Source organism: Nymphaea colorata, chromosome 2, assembly GCF_008831285.2.
Source record: "Nymphaea colorata isolate Beijing-Zhang1983 chromosome 2, ASM883128v2, whole genome shotgun sequence".
Taxonomy (NCBI): domain Eukaryota; kingdom Viridiplantae; phylum Streptophyta; class Magnoliopsida; order Nymphaeales; family Nymphaeaceae; genus Nymphaea; species Nymphaea colorata.
This window is the reverse complement of record NC_045139.1, coordinates 28,571,827-28,591,527: the sequence shown is the minus strand read 5'-3', so window position 1 is coordinate 28,591,527 and position 19,701 is coordinate 28,571,827. Positions and strand designations below refer to the sequence as shown.

Genomic DNA, 19,701 nt, shown 5'->3' with positions numbered 1-19,701 from the left:
ATACAGTGCCAAAGTTGAAATGAATTTCTCGACGATTTTGCAATAGTGAGAGCATTTAGCATTTGCAATCCTAGAAAATACAAACCTCCGCACTTTTGGCCCCCACAAATCGTCATTTGAGAACTCCGGTTCAGAAGTTTCACCTGTTTCCCAAAAAATTACAATATCACAATTAAGATCTTTAACCAATCTACTAACTGAAGAAGACTAGCAATAAATTTAGGTACATATAATTCTTTGATAGATCTAGCACATGGTGCATTTGTAGCAGATCCACACTTTCCACAAGTACCGTTGAACCATCCAAAATCTTAACATGAGACTCATTGCAATCATGCAAATTAACTAATCTAAGGATCCAAGTGCTACAGACAAGATAAGCTGATAGGGCTAGAGGCATACCTTGAGTTTCAGAACACTCGACTTTATATTTGTATGCATGGCCAGATTGGAGCTTACAACTTGCTTCAATAACTTGGCGAGTCTGTATGACTACTCTCAGTCTCCCTGGAAATCATCATCAGGTTCTTACTTCTTAGGCTTCACTGGATGTCCATGGAGATTCCAACTTCGATCCTTGAAATGTCCTAACTTCTTACACTGTGTGCATCACATCTTTGATTTGCCTTTCTTTTTCTTAGGTATGCTTAGACGAGTTTGCATATTCTGTGTCTTTTTTAACACCGTTTGTCGTGTGGCACTGAAACTTATTGCCCTTCAACTATTAGCTTACTGCGCCTGTTCATGCACACAATCTTCACAGGCAGCAAGGGATAGGTCAGCATGATCTAACTTCTCAGGTTATCAAAATCTTGCCCAAACACGACAAGAACTTTAAAGATCTTGCCCTCTTCAGCTCTTTGTCAAATCGAGTTAAGATTTGAGGTACGGGCAATATTGTGCCAGTCCATCCCATATTCCCTTTAATAAATAATAATTTATTAATAATTTTTGTTCATAAATAATAATTTTTGTTGCCATTGCATCCTAGATAGTTCATCCGCTTGTCGAGGATTGCTCTGGTGTTGCTATTGAGAGTTATTGAAAGCACGATCAAAGCTCGAATACCATATGTTAGTCTGGAGCTTACCTATGAAAGCAATTAAGGAATCAGATGAAATGTTCAAGAGACAAAGAAAGAGTAAACTGAGGGTTCAGAGACTTGCGAGAGAAGTTTTTATTCATTAATTGCAGAATCTTCACGAGCAGTGAGTATTTGTACTTGTTGGTGGGTATATACAGTTAATATCACAAGAATACGATGCATGCAGCCTGGCGTACAACTGCAACATGCTCAGCAATCTCTTTGAACCTTCTCTAACAAAATCTTTTTTTTTTTTTTTTTATCAAGTAAAGCTAAAAAATTTACATAGAAGACTGTTATAAGAAGGTAACAGTTGGCTTGCTAGCAAGTTTAATAAGAAAAAAATCGTACTAAACATACAATACAGTTTGAGTGAATACCTCAAAACTACAATGGCCAAAGATATCTCAACACAACGTAGTCAGAAATTTCAGAGTACAGCAATTGAAACCCACACAACCTCCATAATCTATCGCCAATTTGAAAAGTTTGCAAAGAAAACCATCGAGAAAGAAAGGTCATCTACCAAGTTCATGGTACAACTATTTATCACCTTAGTGGTTTTGATTTAAGAGCACGACGAACGATGTTAATGTTGCAAACCATTTATGACAACAAGCTTTCACGTATTACTCATGAAGTACATATTATAGCACAATATTTAGTTAAATTAATAGTAATCAATAAAGATAAATCAATTTGAGGCGTTTGATTTTGGTCCATGAATTTGTTGGTTTGAGATATCTGCACATACATACATATGAGAGGTACGCTATATCAGTTGCTTTCATAATGTTTACTTATGAGTTTACTACAAAACAATTATGAATGTCATATACACGTTTAAAAACATATAAACACAATATAACAAATAATACTTTTGACATATGAAAAAATTCAGAAAGAAAAAGAAAAACATGTGATTGTGTTTAAAATAAAATTTTTATGTTTTTGTAGATTAATAGTTATAGACATAAAGATCGCGTCGACAAATGCTGCAGAGCAAAGAGAAAGCGAACAAAAAAATAAGGCGGCCATTTTGGGACGTGGACGCATCAGTTAGATTTGTGTATGTGTAAAGTGAGGGAGACCCGACCCGCCTAGACTGTTTCTTTTTTTTGCCTTCCTCAAGAAATCCCAAACCCTAAAACAACAAAACGAACGGGCTCGAGCCTTCACGTTTCGCCTTCTGCTCTCGGGTAACTCTCCCTCTCTCTCCCTCTCTTTGTGGATTCTAGGTTTTTACCAGAAGGGACGTTTTTCCCGCTTCATGCCATCCTGAAGACCTGAACGCCCCAACTCCTGGATTTCTTGCAACGCTTTTTCCTTCGTTTCCATCTTCTCTCTTTCATTTCATTTTCCCAATCTCTGGTTCCGAACCCAACTATTTGTCGATTCCCAGTCTTTCTATCCCATTTAGGCGGTGCCATATTTTTCTGGCTCTCAAACCTAATCTTTTCAGCGCCTGCAATTGGTGGCTCGCGGTTTCGTTGTTGGTTGCTGTATACGAGCGCCCGTGAGCTGAAAAGATGTACCCTACCGGGGGAGGAAATGCCTATGGGCAACAGCCATACGCGTCGCAGCATGGATATGGACAATCAGTGAGTAGTCATCATCAACAAATTCTCCTTCTCCTTCTCCTCCTGTTTCTCTTCTTTTTTTCACTAAAATGTGTAGACCAGGCGGGTCACGTAGGTTTAATGCATGATGTCTATGTTTATTTGCCATTTTGCGTTGAAATGTCGGTTTTACTATAGGCTGCATCTGGGTACCATGGTTCTTCGACTTTGAGCCCCGATTCGTTGCGACATTCTGCAATGGCAGGTGGCCATCAGGATGCGCATATGGGTGGTGGATATCGTGGGCTTCCCTCTAGTGGGGCATTAAGCGGAGGATCGTCTGTGCCTGCTCCTACTCAGTATGGTGCGCACTATGGCACGGCTTATGGAGCCCCACAGGTACTGATTTCTATCCAATCAATGTGTTCACTGAATAAGAAAGAATATGTTGAAGGTTTTGCGTTTCGTGAATTCCGGCTTTGAAGATTGAATCTCAGACAATATTGATAGTAAAGTGTGCTGCTTAGCGGGTCTTTTTGGTATATCTGAATTTAGTTCCTGTTGTTGATCTTATTGGCCTTAAATTTATCAATATTAATTTGAGGTCCACGGCTCATACATCCGCTCTGCAGTTCTGGGCTCAGTAGATCGTCCACGCGTGAAATGGGTAGTTCAAACTAGTTCCAGTTGACTTTTTAAGTTGGACCACTACTTCCAGTAAACCATAGACTACTCTCTATGAGGTCTCTTTGGATTGTGTATCTAATGCTGGCCGATCCTTTTTAGTGCAAACCTTGGTGGTTTGGACCAGCACATCCTTCCCATGGATTTCTCCAGTTTTTACTTTGTACTGTCGATCATGCACAACAAATGAATGAGCAAATATATGACCCATTGACAAAGAACCGCCCACAAATGCTTGCACAGTTCTATCTCAACATGCACAAAGCAGTAAGAACTAAGTAATACCACAACATATACAAGTGAAAAAATTGCCACATTTGTGCGATCAAGGTTCAACTGTTCATGGAGACATATTTCAAACTTGGAAAGATCTAAAAATACTGACAATAAAGTGAAAAAGATAGCAAAATTTCATCATGTAAAATGTAATACAATTTTGTGTAGATGTGCTGTTATGTGGGCTTTTTGTTGGAGCCGGGGGGAGGGGGGGAGGGGGAGGAGTGGATGCCTAACTATTTTTAAGCTGTCATGATGAAATTCATGCTATCCTTTGCATTACATTGTTATTATTTTTATGCATTTAAAAAGTGAAGGTTCATGTTATCATTATAACAGTTTACTTCTATATGTAAAATAATTTGAAATAACTGAGGAAAATCTATCACATTTCTTTAGTGGAAATTGTTTAACCTGCAAAGTGATTCTATGGACGATTGCCTCGTGCAAGTCAATTATGTTTTGTCAGGGTTGTTTTAGCAGAAGAGCACCCAGTCAGCAATGTGTTGGTGCATTTGTCAAACTTTTGGTTCACCGTAGTATTTTGGTTGTTTATTGAGGCAGAAAATCTGCCATGTGCATTTATTTAACTTATTAAATTTTGCCACTGCACTTTCCTTTCTCCTTCCTATGAGTTAACAATTCCAATTCTGTGTTTTTCTTCATCGTTTGGCTAAAACTTGGATATAAGGCATTTCAAGTTCAACATTTTCCATTTGGAGGTGGCTGGAACTTTTGCCAGTAAGAAAAATAGCAAACCCCCAATAAAATAGTTGCTTCCGTACTGATTTGTTTAGAAGGGAGAAGTTTCAGAATACAAAAAGAAGATATAATAGCACTTTAAGATATCACAGGTATATTGTAATTTGGGGCCACAGCTGTAAGCATATTGAGCTATTTCATGAGGGCATGCTTCAAGTACCATGAACCACTTCTGGATCATAGGGAATGGGTTCCACTAACTTTGCAAGTTTGCATGGATTTTTGTAAATAGACATTTCAGCTTCAGTTTCTTATTCAATCATGGGGAATGGGTTCCACTAACTTTGCATGGACTTTTGTAAATACATATTGCAGCTTCAGCTTTCTTATTCCACTTGAAGGGAATGGATGTCTAAGTATGATGCTTTAGCAGTTATATTTATTTTACCACATTATTTCAAACTTTCAGTCCAACGTTCCAAAGGACTGTCACTTTGTTTTTGATAAGCCAAAATAGATTGCGTTGACCCTGATTTACATGCTATCTTTGTTCTTTATAATGGATGTGTGAAGGAGGCTCCTTTTGTGATTACCTTGCAGCACTCATGGTATGCGAATTCAAGTCCATGAATGTTTGATTTTGCAGTTAGATGCAGTTGGTGGGAAGGGCACGGGCTTGTCAGCCCTTCAGGATCGTTCTGGTGGATCATCCAAATTTTCTTCCAGTGATATTGGCTCAAATCTGGGTTTGAAAAGTGCTGATTATATTCCATCATCAGACTATGGGTATGGCCGTAAAATTGACCCTTTTGCTAAGGGAAAGGTCTCTGAGTACCCTCTGGATAGGAGTCATTACGTTGAAAGTCAGAGCACATACATTGGAAGAGATTTGCAGAGTGAATCAGCAAGAACATACTCTGATTATGTTAGTCTTAGCCATCAATATCAGGTAATTTTCCCTTTTACTGACACTGCATCTCATTCATCAGCCTTTGTTATATGTGGCAGAGCATTAGGATTTTTTGGCTTGTATCTAACTTAGCTATTTTATTTTTTCATGGGCTAAATTTGGCAGTCTGATATACGTGATCAGGTATAGTGTACTTTGAATTCCTTTATTTAAGAACTTATAGATTGGTCAGTCTGGTTGATGGGTATCCTCCCTCTTATTAGGCTTCTTTGCTGCATCACCAACAGCTGTTGCCCACTGAAACTGATGTGCGACAGAGTTTGTCAGCTTCGACTCTTGACACAAGCATGAGGTACTTGTCTCTTGTCGGTTACATTAGAGATGATTGTAATGGTGCTTGGCCAGCTTTTTATGAAAATAAAACATCGAATCATCTTGTACTTTAACATTCATGTCATTTTCCTAAGTTTATTTTGTCTTGTTATCTGTTGATTGCACTACCACTGAGCTTACCGATTCTTCCATACGTTTGTAAGATTAATTGTGCCTTAATTGCACTGAGTAGCATATAAATTTCTGGCAGACCAAGTGGTTATCTTGCAGCAAGGACTGGTGCTACCCGTCATGGATCTCAAGATCCTGCTGCATATTGTACAAGAATGGATGCTGATGCTCGCAGTTTCTCCGCACTTGGTGGTGGTTCATACGCTGGACAACATCCAGCCTCAGTTCTGGGCACTGCTGCAAGGAGTAACTTTGATGATCTCTACCATACACATGGACCTTCCGGAGCAGGCTATGGCGTTGGATTACCTCCTGGCCGTGATTATAGCACAGGCAAAGCACTTGGGAATGTGCTTGACTATCCTGGAGGCACTTCTTCTCATTCGGGTCATCTGAGCATAGGAGGTCCACGGCTGGAAGATAGAAAAGATGATCGAGGTATACTCCGCCGTGAGTTTGAGATTAGGGAGGAGGATCGTCGCAGAGATCATGCACGTGAGAGAGAAAAAGAGCGAGAGAGGGAAAGGGAGAGAGAAAGAGAGAGGGAGCGGGAGCGGGAGCGGGAGAGAGAAAGGGCACGCTTGATTGAACGTCGCGAGGAGAGAGACCGCGAACACAAACGTGAACGTGAACGTGAAGTTAGACGCGATCGAACACCTCCAAGGATGATGAGAGATCACCATGGTTCAAAGGAGCGCTTTTTGAGAAAGGATTCAACACGCCATGAAGTCACACATAGGTGGAAAGAACTTGAAGCTTTCTAGTGTCATACAGTAATCAAATAGGTTGATGATGCTTTATTGGTCCAGTTATTAACTAAACTCTGTATTTTGTCATACTGTTTGAAGGCGTCATTCACCTCTTAAGGAAAGGAGAAGAGACTATATCTGCAAGGTAAAAAGCATCTAAGATCTTAATATCTTCCATACTGTTCCAGACACTGATCCTTGGCTTAGTGGAGCCAGGACTCTGTTAATTCTGTCTTTTGGATAATTCCATGGTCTTAGCTGTGGAGGTGGGTTTATTCGTGAACGATTGTTACACAGGGTTAGAGCTGAGAGCTATTGAAATAGCTAGTAGGTTCTAGATGTTAACTTTAAGTACTTAATTCACTTGCATATGTGTTATGGATTGCTGCTGGCGATAGATGCTAATTGAATGTTCAGATTGGAAAGTGTTATCAGCTGATATTGTGTGAAAAATGTCGTGGCATTCGGTAGGTCATAGTTCAATGGAAGTGTTTGTTAAGTAGTAGATATTTGCCAATGTTTTAAGATTCTGACTTTTTTTTATTGATTAAATCAATAAATGGTTCAATTAATTCTGTTGCCAGAGCAGGTAGAAAAAAAAAAGGAAAACTTTTATAAGTTTGTTTATGATGGATATCTGGTTCTGCTGAGACATAATTTTTTATTTTCTGATGACCTTGTTTTTTTCAGGCGTATCCATTTTCTTTGGTGGATACCGAAAGGGATTTTTTGTCAGTCACCAAGCGATATCCCAGGCTGGCAGTTTCTCCAGAATTTTGCAAGGTAAGCCTCTTGCTACAGTTATTTTTGGAACGTATCTTGATATAAATGTATATACCATACAAGTTGGTATTGCAACAGGAGTTTGGACCTTTCTTTTTCTGTTACATACCTGATACAGTGTTTTCCAATTTGATATGTTTGCAGCTTATTATTTACTGGCCGAACCATAAGTTGAATGTGTCTTTTGGTACTCCTGTCAGGTATGTGAATATGCTGTATCTTTCAAAATAAGATCTTATTTTTGCCTTCAATTCTAGGTTATCATAACATAAATTTACAACATTCATCTGGATGTGTTTCCAGTCTGGGTTTCAATTTGGAATAATTAAATTATACTAATTTCAATTATCTTATATCCCTGTAAAGAAGATGGTTGTCAAACTGATTCTTCAACTTGGGCGACACCATATTGTGTTGTTTTGGATTTAAATATTTCTGTCAAATTGATGCCCTTGATGATGAATTTTCTTTTCACAATTTCAGACTAGAATAGTTATTCTTCCTTATGAAAGATCAAAATACGGCTTTTTGCAGGAAATCTGCAATGAGGGCCCATGGTCTGCTTTCCTTCTGTTCCAGACATTAAGTTAGGTTTCTAGGTTCTGACTTAAAGATGCTCTGTCTGCCATTGTCTTGACTTTGCTAAAAGTTGTGTTTGTCTCTAACCATGGAGGCAATTTCAAATTGTCCCCTTCAATCTATGGGACTTGTATACCAGGAACATTATCTTATGTTTAGTTTCTAACTTCCTAGCATGTCAGACCAGTATATAGTGATTCTTTGAGTATGAGTTATACATTAATTTTTATGCAGCTTTGAGCATGAGTTAGTTGAAGTGGATGGCAATGTGGATCAAGAGCAACCATCAACCGCAGCAGGTGCTGAGGAGAATTCAGGGAAATCTTGTGGAGTAAAAACAATCTGGAAGGCAAAGGTAATATTCTTCACATATTTGAAATGTCTGTGTATTTGTCCTTAATTGGACATTTTCTTTGTCATGGGTACTTGTACCTGGGGTATTCATCGTCATGGATTTTGAAGGTGTTTCTAGATATACACATTTATTAGGTATATGCAAATGGCTCTTTCTATCAAACATTTATATTGTTGACTGTTGAGTATCTTTAAAGCAAGTTTTGTTTATAGGCTTGCTGAAAAAATGGATTTGCTGTTAGCAGGTTCAGTTTTGCCTTTAAAATTATTGCTACATGTCCAGATTTGTGAGTGTCTGCATGACCATATGAAATGCGAGGGCATGTCTTGGACATATATGCCTTAATGAGGATCATACTGAGAAGTTTGCTATTGTCAATAGAGATGTGAATGACGAAAATTAAGCTATCACCTTTTGCTATTCTCTAATGTGCGCTCGCATCTATGCAATGTTTGTGCTTATGTGCAAATGAAACTGGTTACATTTTGGTTCATGCGTGTGTATACTCACATGGATAGATTTTTGAAACATGCGTAATATGAAGACAGGGTAAATGAACATATTTGGGCTTCTGCATGCATGCCTGCAAATTCCAAAAGGGAAAAGGCTTAGTCCATGTTTGATATATATATATATATATATATATATATATATATATATATATATATATATATATATATATGCACACATATGTATGTGTGTATATATATACATACATACACACATATTTATGACTGTTAAAAACAGCCTATAAAAGATTGAGTGCATACTAATAACAAAATGTTGTCAAATATAAAAAAAGGAATTGTTTAAAGTAAGAATAGAATAATGAACAATGAGTGGAATGGTCTATGAACTGAAGATAAATTCTATGAGAAGCAGGTTTTTATTTATAAACAAAAGAAGCTTCTAGCAAATGAAGGACGAGTTTCTGCTAGCTTTTTAATTACATTGGAGGAAGTATCAAGCCTTTGATTTCTGAAACACGTTTCTCAAAAGCAGGATTAATGTTTAAATGGAAGTTTTCAGCAAAGGTGACATGTATAGTGTATCTGTTGTGATTTCACCAACCACCATTTATGGCTGTCTAGACTAGTTTCGGCTGGACTTTTTTCTCCCCTGTTTTGACTTCACAGACAATCTCAGTCAACTAAAATTTGGGGGTTTGGGGAAAAATCACCAAAATCCAATGCATGGATTGGTCTTTGCGAACCTCCCATAACTTTGATCAATATAAAATTCTTATTCTAAAACCCTCATAAAATTTGCCATGCTATATGCATGTAGAAAAAATGAATTGTGCGTTCTACTTCATGTGTCTACTGTGCCTAACCCTTTTAGATCATTTGTGAACCCACGTTCATCGCCCCCCCCAAAGGGCTGGCATAACGGAGACACAATTCACTTTCGACACACAAACACACACAACTCTTATAATGTATGCACTCTTCTACTAGGTTTTCTTTGCACCTCCCCTGTTAGTGTTGAGCATTTTCTGGTGCAAGTCAAACTGGCTGATGATTATGTTGTTCTATTTGTCTAATATTATGACAGAAAAGGTTCTCAGAAGAACCTCATGTACATTTTTCTTTTGTCAGAACGAATGGATAAAAGTACAGATCTTGATGCACTTTAGCAGAGTTAACACTTACCAACCAAACCTATTACATACACTTTTTGGAAATGTCAACGCCAATGGTGCTTCTAAGAATCATACTGCATTCTTTTGAATCTGTTTAAAATATTAAATCAATGCTTATTCAATATGACCTTTCATTAGGCCGAATAATGCAAATCAAGGCTCAACTGTCCCAAATTATGGTGGAACTGTGCTGTGCCTGGGTTCCTGAACATGCATATTGTTCACTGATTACCATACAATAGGGTATTTTCATTCTGTTTACATGTATTTCTTTGAAGCATGCTAAGGTGATGTTTTTTAACTTGTCAGGTGATTTTAATGAGTGGAATAAGTGATGATGCTTTTGAGGACCTATCATCTAAAAAGAACTTGAATGATAGGATTCCACACTATAATAATATTCTGCGATTCGTTGTTCTCAAAAAAGACCGTTGCTTTATGGCGATTGGTGGCTGTTGGAACAGCGAGGTTGATGGCGGGGATCCATCTGTTGATGAGTCAGCTTTGATTCGAACAGCATTAAGGTTCCGAACAGCAATGAGATTCTTTTGCTCTCAAGTCCTTTCGTCTTTAAATTTTTGTCAGCTAAATATGACAATGTTCTTTTTGCAGGCACACGAAAGAAATTACCCAGCTTGATTTGCACAGCTGCATCCATTGGAATCGTTTTCTGGAGGTAATTTGTCAGTCTTTAATAGTTAGTATTAGAAGGTGATTTTTTTTCCTAGAGGAGCGTCTGATATTTTGTTCCACCTTAACCTTGTTCTGACTGCAGTCTGCACATTGCCTATCTTATGATTGCTATCTTGTTCCTTCTTGCTCCAGTGACGTTAGAGCTCTTCAGGCTTATTTAATACTGTAGTCACCAATTTCTCATAATTTTTAGAAAATATCCTGATATTATCAGCGTTTTCTGAACCATGTGGAAAATTATTGCAGTAGTTTGAAACTTTTGAAAATGAAAACATCCTAATTATATATGATATTTTTTTTCTAAGTCTCTTGAGAAATATATCTTGTTATTTTTTTTTGTATGTTCTTTATTGACTGTTCCTTTATACTTTTCCAAAGGAAAAATAAAAAAAATTATTTTGCATTCGTGCTTTCTCTCTTATTTATTTATTTTTCAGCTTTTATAATTTTGAAGTTTATCTCAGTTTTCGAATAAGAACCACATTTGAAAAGAAGCTCTTTGGGAAAAACCTTGTTGAGACATTTCTGAAGATGACATTGATGATCCTGATTGAACATAACAGATTGTATCATTACACGATTTACAAAAGGTCTGTTGCTTTTCCAAGTTTTCATTCTGTTAGCATAACTCTTATGTGTCCATGAAGATGCAATGGCCAACCAAATTTAATTTAGTTTCTAGTGGATTTCATGATCACTACTGTATCTTTCATAATTCATAAATGCCTGTGTTGTCAGTTACATAGACTCACTGTTGACAGTTTCCACTGGTGATAGTGTTATAATAGTGTTCATGATCTTCAGCTGAAAGTTTGAAACCACCTCTTTGTGGCAGCTTTTCATGATCGCTTGTTACAACAGACTATTTGAGTGGCTGTAGCAGTCACGGATGGTAGGTTGATGGCTTTGTGAAGTACTTCACAAAGCCAATGGACCTCGGTGTTCTGTTTGTAACTAGTAATCTCCCTTAAGCCAAGTCACATGGTACTTCAATAAGGTCCACGTACTCGTGTACCCAAAGTGCGTACTTGGACATACTTGGGTGCTTTTTAGCAAGCTGTTTAATTACGTGATTAATTTTTTCAACTCAGTTTTCATTCTATTTTAGAGTTATTGTTCATTAACATGTAATGTTTTTATTTAAAATCACTTGATTATTTAAAAGTGGCTTTCATTTTGATTTTTTTTGGGTGTTATTTTACGCATGTGTGTGTGTGTCTCTCCCTCTCTCTCTCTCTATATACATACATACATACATACATATATATATATATATATATATATATATTTATGTATGTATGTATGTATGTATGTATGTATATCCTGCCGTACCCAAATTTTCTAAAATCTCCATGTCCGTACCCGTACCCATGTGACTTAGCCCTTAAGGGGTGTTTGATGGTCTTTTGAATTTTGATTATATAATTAAAATTCTAGAAACAAAATTCCACCTCAAATTGGAATTGGAATTCTAGTTCTACTTTTCCTTTTTTGTTTGATATGCTGGAATGTTGATTCCAGAATTGAAAATGATGTGTTTTATAGACAATATAGAATTGATGAATTAAAACCATTATCTCATGTGTCTTGAAAAGAGATGAAAATTTTCTAAAGTTCTGGAATCACAATTCCACCCTTTATGGTAGAATCACAATGCTGGAATTTTGATTCAACATTGAGCCTAGAATTTTGGAATGAAAATTTTTTGTTTGATAACACAATTCTCATTTCGTCAAAAATGAGAATTTTAATTGTAGAATTCCACACTTGTGGCCTCATCAAACACCCTTATTATTTTAAAAAGTGCAGTTGATGCTTATGTGCTCGCTTCCTTTCCTCCATCATGGATTTGGTGTTAAATTCTTTTAATTCTCTGGAACCTCTTAAACCATCCTCATGTTTATGATGGACTGGTATTCAGTGCTCCATATTAGCCTTTTCTCATCTGAGTGTGATATGGTCTTTGAGAACTTTAATAATGGAATTCTTCATGAAGTAATTCAACAAGCTGAATATGCCCATCAAATCAATTGTTTCTTGCTGAACTATTATCATGTTTTTGGTTAACCGTGACTAGCAGATTTAGGTGCTGGCTTTCTCTGGCGTTATATTATGGTCAAAATATGACAGACCAAATACATTAACTGAATTTAGGTTCATTGAATCTTTTGAGCATTGAAAAAGATGGTATTAGGTCTATTTGCTGTATTTATTATCCATCGATGGTATCTACTTTGTTTTTCGCCCCGTAATGTATAGACACAATTATTTTTATTTAATAGGTAGTTGTAAAATGTTACAAGGTTCCCACAGTAATTATGATAAACATGCTGCAACCTCATCTATATATATGTGATTATGAATGCCTTCTTGTTATCATGTAATTTAGCCCTCATTATGTAGTAACTCAATTTCCTTTTATAGTATAAAATTGATAACTATGTAATCGTCACAATTTTTAATTGGAGGGATGTTGAAGCATTGATGCCGTCCAAATATTGGCTGAATATGCCCATCAAATCAATTGTTTCTTGCTGAACTATTATCATGTTTTTGGTTAACCGTGACTAGCAGATTTAGGTGCTGGCTTTCTCTGGCGTTATATTATGGTCAAAATATGACAGACCAAATACATTAACTGAATTTAGGTTCATTGAATCTTTTGAGCATTGAAAAAGATGGTATTAGGTCTATTTGCTGTATTTATTATCCATCGATGGTATCTACTTTGTTTTTCGCCCCGTAATGTATAGACACAATTATTTTTATTTAATAGGTAGTTGTAAAATGTTACAAGGTTCCCACAGTAATTATGATAAACATGCTGCAACCTCATCTATATATATGTGATTATGAATGCCTTCTTGTTATCATGTAATTTAGCCCTCATTATGTAGTAACTCAATTTCCTTTTATAGTATAAAATTGATAACTATGTAATCGTCACAATTTTTAATTGGAGGGATGTTGAAGCATTGATGCCGTCCAAATATTGGTCATGAAACATATAATCTCTTTGATAGTCTGATGTGAGGTCCTCTTGTTCCATGTGAAATTGTTTGTTCAAATAGTCCTGCTTAAGTGAAGCAGCAAAACTGTCCATTACAAAGATCTACAATTGGCTCTCATTGAGCTCTTTCATTTTGTAATATATGTGATATGTTACCTGTTGCTGATGTTGATTTGGTAAACAGGTCCATTATGATAGAGTTGGCAAGGATGGGCTATTCAGCCACAAAGAAATATCTGTTTATTTCCTTCCAAATTTATCGGAATGTCTTCCGTCTCTTGATGTTTGGCGAACTCGGTGGCTAGCTCAAAGGCAGGCTAGGTTAGAGAGAGAACAGCTGAGGTTGAAGAAAGAAAAGGTATTTTTTTTATGAAAATCTGTTTCACATGTAATTCTCCATTTAATTTCTTTTTTTATTTTTTGCATGATTGGCTTTGTAATCTTTTTTTTTGGTGCAGAGCAAATCTGTTGAAAGGAAAGATATAAAAGGTACAAAAGAATGGTCAAGTTCATTTTGTTTCCATATCTATAGCTTCTGTCAAATAATTTAACTCTTCTTGTGTCTTGAAGGAATTATAAGTCATGGTAAACCAGAGGATGCAGATTCTGCTGAAACAGAAAAGAAAATGAGAAGGGATCTTGACGTGAAAAAGCAAAATGAAGATGTCAATATGGAAACTACTCTTGTGAAGGATAAGAGTTCTGAAGATGTCAAGGAAGAGGAAAACGTAGATAAAGAAAAGAAAAGTGAGAGCAGCCAGGTGTTGAAAACTGTTGCTGATGGAGAAGAGGAGTCTGCTATTGCAGATCAGAAGGAGAATGAGACGAAGGATGAGAATAATGAGAATGAAGAGGCAGCTGATCATTCTTCTGCAAAAGAAACAGCAGTTCAGAAAATTGGAAAGAAACGGGTTGTTAGAAAGGTAGTTACCAAGAAGGGTGTGAAGGGGAAAGTTGCTCCGGCTGAAGAGAGGGGTGAATCTGCAGATGGGGCAGAAGATGGGAACAAAGGCAGTGAAACAGATGGAAAAGAACTAGTTGCTAAAGAGCAATCTGAACCTGAAGCCAAGAAAGTTGGAAAGAAAAAAATCATTAAAAAGGCAGTTAAAAGGAAGGTTGTCACCAGGACAGAAAGGATTACTGCCATTGCCAATGATAATCATGACAATAAAGTAGGTGCAGGTGAAGAAAGTACTGGGATAAAACAAGAAAACAAGGAAGCCCAAGGTGAGCATGTCAATGAAAAGGACAATGGTTCTAATTCAAAGGTTGTTTTAGCTGAAAGGACGGATGAGGTGGCTACAGGTAATGAAGAAAATAATACAAATAAGGCCTCAATGGTTGAGAAGGAAGATGGGTTAAAAAAGGAGGGTGATTTTAATAAGAATGAAACTCAACCCAATATGGACAAATTGAAAAGTGAAAAAGATAAGAGCAAAGACGACAAGGAGTCTACTGAGGCTAAAGATAATTCCACTAAAGAGGCAAAAGACAAACAGGGAGGATTTTCAGAAAAACATCTGCCATATCCTGGTTTCTTCTTAGAGACTAAAGGGAGCAAAGAACTAAAGGTAAGTCTGAATATAACCTTATAACAATTCTGAATTTGATTTCATTTAGACTCTTTTGATACAAAAATCATTGAGTATGGTCTGCTTATTTAAGTTCCATTTTGTAGCTTCGGTCAACTTCATTTTCATTGGAAGGTCTGCTGGACTATAGTGAGAAGGACACTGAAGAATCTACATTTGAGGTATGGAATATTCTGTCTCCAGCTTTCCATTCTTTTGAAATCAGTTAGCATCATGCCAAGCTAATTGAACGGATTAATATTCATTTGTTTTGTTTGTGATTTTATAGCTTTCAATGTTTGCTGAGGTCTTATATGAGATGCTTCAGTATCAAATGGGATGCCAGATTTTGGCGTATCTTCAGGTGAAGACTACATTTATTCATGCTCTTTTTCTTGATTTAAGGACTTAAATAACCCTCTGGCATGATTATTGTACAATAAATATTATGACAGGGGTTACACCTGAACTTTGTGAAAAAAAGAAACGCGCGTAAAAGATCAAGAGACGAGAATCCTGACAAGGCGAGTGGGGATGAAAGATCAGAAAAGAAGCGTTCGAAAAGCTCTAATAGGCCTCCTGCAGAAAATGACTCCAACCAACCTGGGTTGACTCCTGAAAGTTATGCTAATACTGAAGGGACATTGGTAGATGAATCTGCAGCTGAACATGATGACACAGAGAATGCGGGCAACACTGAATTGGAAATGAAGGATGCTGGTCCTTCAGATGCTAGAATGCTGGAGGCAAGTTATGGTTTTTCCATGTCTATCTTTATGTGCTTCTTGCTGCACTGCTTCTTTCTTATCTTTCTATTTTGTTTCTTCTTGTTAAAATCCTTTTGATTCTTGTGGAATCCTTCTGAAATTTTCATTTTTCTTCTGTCCATTTTCCTTAGTGCCTAGTCAAGGTGATCTCTGATGATATCTGTAGATTGAATCCTTACCTAATAATAGAAACCTCTAGCAATGCTGCGTAATCATGAATCCATCCAGAAATAATTTTAACTTTCCAAGAACTTTTGTTGCCTTTGCATGCTCTTGTTCATAAAAGGACATAAATCGTGTGTGTGTGTGTTGTTTTTCATATTCTAAGAATCAAGTTTGTTTATACTTGCCATTTCTTTATTTTTATTTGGAATGATCTTCACATTCTTAAACAACTGTACATTTGTATAAGCTCAAATTTAAAATGAGGATACTAGTTCGCGAATGTGTTGAGTGGTCTATGACCAGAAGCTGTTGACTGAATCCTATCCAATAGCTGTATAAAAGGGGCACATGTTTCGTCAGTTTTCCTTTTTCCCTAGTTCACAAATACAGCCAAGTCATGGCAAGCATTGTTTTCGGTGGCTGTACATGACTGTTAATGGGAAAAAGCCTGGCATGGAAACGTGCCTATGGTTCTCTTGAGTTGAGATAATGTTGAATAAATTTTCTACAATGGTGAAACTGTTAATTTTTGATGGGTTTAGATAGCTATGACGTCTTCTCAACTACCATAGCACCACTCCATCTCTCTACGTGTCAACAGTCTCTCACAAACTACCTGTGTTTTAACAACCAATGACTTAGGAGTTAGGCGTTGTTGCCTTGTGGGCTGTCTACTCATGTTATGGGTCAACTAGGTGATTCAGGTCAAGTGCTCTCAACTATTCATTGTTTGGCACTGATATATATATATATATATATATATATATATATATATATGTATATATATTTATTTATTTATTTATGTGTGTGTGTGTGTTAAAATGTGGAAAAAGAGACAAATAAAACAATTTAAGTAAATAACTACTGGTGACCCTAATATTTATCTTCAACCAGCAAGTGCAGTAGGCCTCAACCTTGCAGTCGGAAAAGGAAAACAAGTAAAAGCATAACAACCTGAGAGAGAGAGAGCCAAAAAATTAGAGAAAGAAAATGCCAAAACGGGGAGAACATAAAATTAGCATAAAAAAACAATAAAGAATACCTTGTTCAAGTTTCCCAGTTTGAGAGGAAACATTCTTTCCAGATCATATGTCAGGGACTGGTTCCGTGGAGGTACCATGTTAGAAGGAGGTGAGTTCTTTGTGCAGTATTTTGTGGGAAAAAGGGAGGTTTGGGGGGGGGGGGGGGAGGAGAAGGGACGAGTGAAACCATAGCCAGATTTTCTCCATTTAAAAAGTTAAAATGGCTTCTTCAATTAATGAAGACCAGTTAGTGCTTTTGCCACCATGAGAGGCCTGTTAATGCTTAACTTTTACAAGGATGTTCTGCAAAAGAAATATTGGCAGAACTGGCCTGGAACAAGTCACCACAAGTTTTTGGCTGTTCTGAGTCCGCCTACTAGATTGAACCATCTGAGGGTTGATCCCAGTTAGTCAGTCACTGAATTTTGTCATGTTTTAAACACTGCAAGCTGGACGGTAATTTAGGAAGATTTAGTAGTGAAAGAGATGAAAGCAAGTGAAGCAGCCAAACAAGCAAAATAAAAAAAAAGGGAAACAGAAAAAGGTAATGAGAGCCTCCATTACACAAGCAATTTTTTTTTTGAGTCCTTATTCATCAATGGCCTGAGATCATTGGCTGTTGCAAGAGTGGTTAAGTATTTGAATGAAGATCTTTTGGAGATGTCGATGCAGGAACTAAGCTCTATTGATCTAACCTCGGTGGTTGGAAAGGTCAGACATCCCAGGTCCATTTTTGCCCATTCATTTTATGCAGTGCATGGGCATCATGAAAAAGGCTATATATATAGTATATACATGCAGACACTAGGTGCACCTGCAACCTTGTTTCTTGAATTAATGCTGCATCTGCTGTGTGTGCACCTTGTCTGAAATAGGTATACAAGATATAAACACAAGTCGCACAACAATTCATCATTAAAAATTGTGTGGGGAACTCATTTTCACAATTTGATAATGTAAGCAAACTGAGTTGAGTAAATTTGTAATTGTTAACTTACAATGGATACTCATAAGATTATATATTGCGGCCCACACTTCCCATTCCTGTAGTCCCAAATACTCGAGGAGAGGTCATTGTGGGGAATGTACACCAAATACTTGAAGACAATAGGAATACCAGTGGTAGGCAGCTATAAGGGTCAGCGTCATGTTGACATTATGGAGTGCAATGTCTCTTTACCTTCATCTGCCAGTTGTTAATCTTGCCAAATGGATGTTTTGTCACATTGTAAGAGGCAGTTGTTGGCAATTTCATTAACCATTGTTTGTTGATCAGCTACCAGAAAAGATTCGAATAATAGCTTGGCAACATTGTTAATTTGGCAGTCTTTCCATTTTAGGGGGGTGATGAAGATAAAATGGTCGACTCAGAAGCCAATGCGAAGAAGGCTGATACAGTTGGCGGAACAGGCATTGATAAAAAGCCAAATCTTGAAGAACATAAAGTGACAAACGAAAACAAAAAGGCTGTCTCAGGGAAGGCGGATGATGTGGTGAAAGAGCCATGTATAGATAAGGAACTGCTGCAAGTATGCTGCTCATTTTATAAGAAATGTTTTCAAATGATGAATCTTTGCCTCTAAATCGAGTGAAATTTTATATTTACTAAATTATTTATATTTTTTGAGCAGGCATTCCTCTTTTTTGATCGCAACAGAGTAGGCTACGTTAAGGCAAGTAGTTATTGGTTCCCGTGGATCCCCTTTTTTTTTGTTTATAAAATTGCACAAAACTTATGTTTGCAATTTTTTGTTTTATTTATGCATGAATTTTGCAGGTTGAGGACTTGAGAACTATCATTCATAGCTTGGGCAAATTCCTTTCGAATAGACAAGTGAAGGTTTGCTCATACCTGCCTGACCTGCAAGTAGCTGATTTCTCTTGAATTAGGTTATCATGCTGATTTGCATCCCTTTGGTCTGTAGGAACTGGTGCATAGTGCACTCCTGGAAACCAACACATCAAGGGATAACCGCATCTTTTATGAGAAGCTGGTTGTTGTTTCTGATACGCTAGAAGTCCCAGTGAGCTGTTCTTTAGAATCTCGATAGCGTGGTCAAGCCCCTGGTTCAAGCGGATGGATTGCAAGTTCCAGTAATATCAGAATCAGAAGTCCTTTTTATCTTCACCCCATTAGTTATGAAGGCTAAATATGTACAAGTCGAACGAGAGGTGGACGGGAAAGGAGAATGTTCAGGAGAGCTAATTGTAATGTCATGGTGAACAAACCTGTTGCCGAATATTAGAGATGAGAGTCTTACTGGTCCATCCATTGTTTAAGCTTATTTATTATTCGTGATAAGTTTTTCATGTTCGAATGCATATTGGAATGCGGCAGCTTGAAATTTATTTACCAACTTGGGAACTGGGGTAGTCAGGGAGGAACTTGTTTGCGCCAAATAAAGCTAGAATCTGATGGGCACGATAGTTTACCTTGCCAACTGCTGGACCTCATGAAACCTGCGTGGGCGCTCTTAGCTTGTCTATTTTCTTCATTGCTAAAAAAGTCCCACCGACGAAATGTGTGATGAGAAAAAGAGAGAGAAGCTCGACATTGTCAGGCAGGGTCCCGAGATGTTAATTTGAGCTGTCCCAAGATGTTCAACTTTGTAGGTTCTATTTCCATATCCCCTGCCTGTGTGAATT

General features: G+C 37.2%; 1 protein-coding gene across 2 annotated transcripts; it reads left to right on the top strand.

Annotated features, from left to right (window-relative positions):
• Positions 1-2,142: 2,142 nt before the first annotated feature.
• LOC116249016 (protein SHORT ROOT IN SALT MEDIUM 1) lies at positions 2,143-19,377 on the top strand. Of its 2 annotated transcripts, XM_031622110.1 has the most exons (23): positions 2,143-2,283; positions 2,547-2,685; positions 2,842-3,042; positions 4,952-5,254; positions 5,381-5,398; positions 5,479-5,567; positions 5,799-6,458; positions 6,568-6,613; positions 7,159-7,251; positions 7,396-7,451; positions 8,065-8,185; positions 10,137-10,351; positions 10,440-10,503; positions 13,715-13,888; positions 13,989-14,019; positions 14,101-15,101; positions 15,209-15,283; positions 15,391-15,465; positions 15,557-15,847; positions 18,396-18,584; positions 18,687-18,728; positions 18,833-18,895; positions 18,981-19,377. In XM_031622110.1, the coding sequence occupies exons 2-23, from the start codon at positions 2,614-2,616 to the stop codon at positions 19,104-19,106; spliced, it is 4,005 nt and encodes a 1,334-aa protein (XP_031477970.1). In that variant the 5' UTR covers positions 2,143-2,283; positions 2,547-2,613; the 3' UTR covers positions 19,107-19,377. The 2 variants fall into 2 exon arrangements, with proteins under 2 accessions (XP_031477970.1, XP_031477969.1); XM_031622109.2 differs by having other exon boundaries at positions 2,225-2,685.
• Positions 19,378-19,701: the final 324 nt, after the last annotated feature.

Bases quoted from the DNA above. Each gene is read 5' to 3' on its own strand.
- LOC116249016 (XM_031622110.1), top strand. From the start codon at position 2,614: ATGTACCCTACCGGGGGAGGAAATGCCTATGGGCAACAGCCATACGCG. The intron at 10,504-13,714 runs GTAATTTGTCAG...TTTGGTAAACAG, and splicing joins ATTGGAATCGTTTTCTGGAG to GTCCATTATGATAGAGTTGG. The intron at 13,889-13,988 runs GTATTTTTTTTA...TTTTTGGTGCAG, and splicing joins TGAGGTTGAAGAAAGAAAAG to AGCAAATCTGTTGAAAGGAA.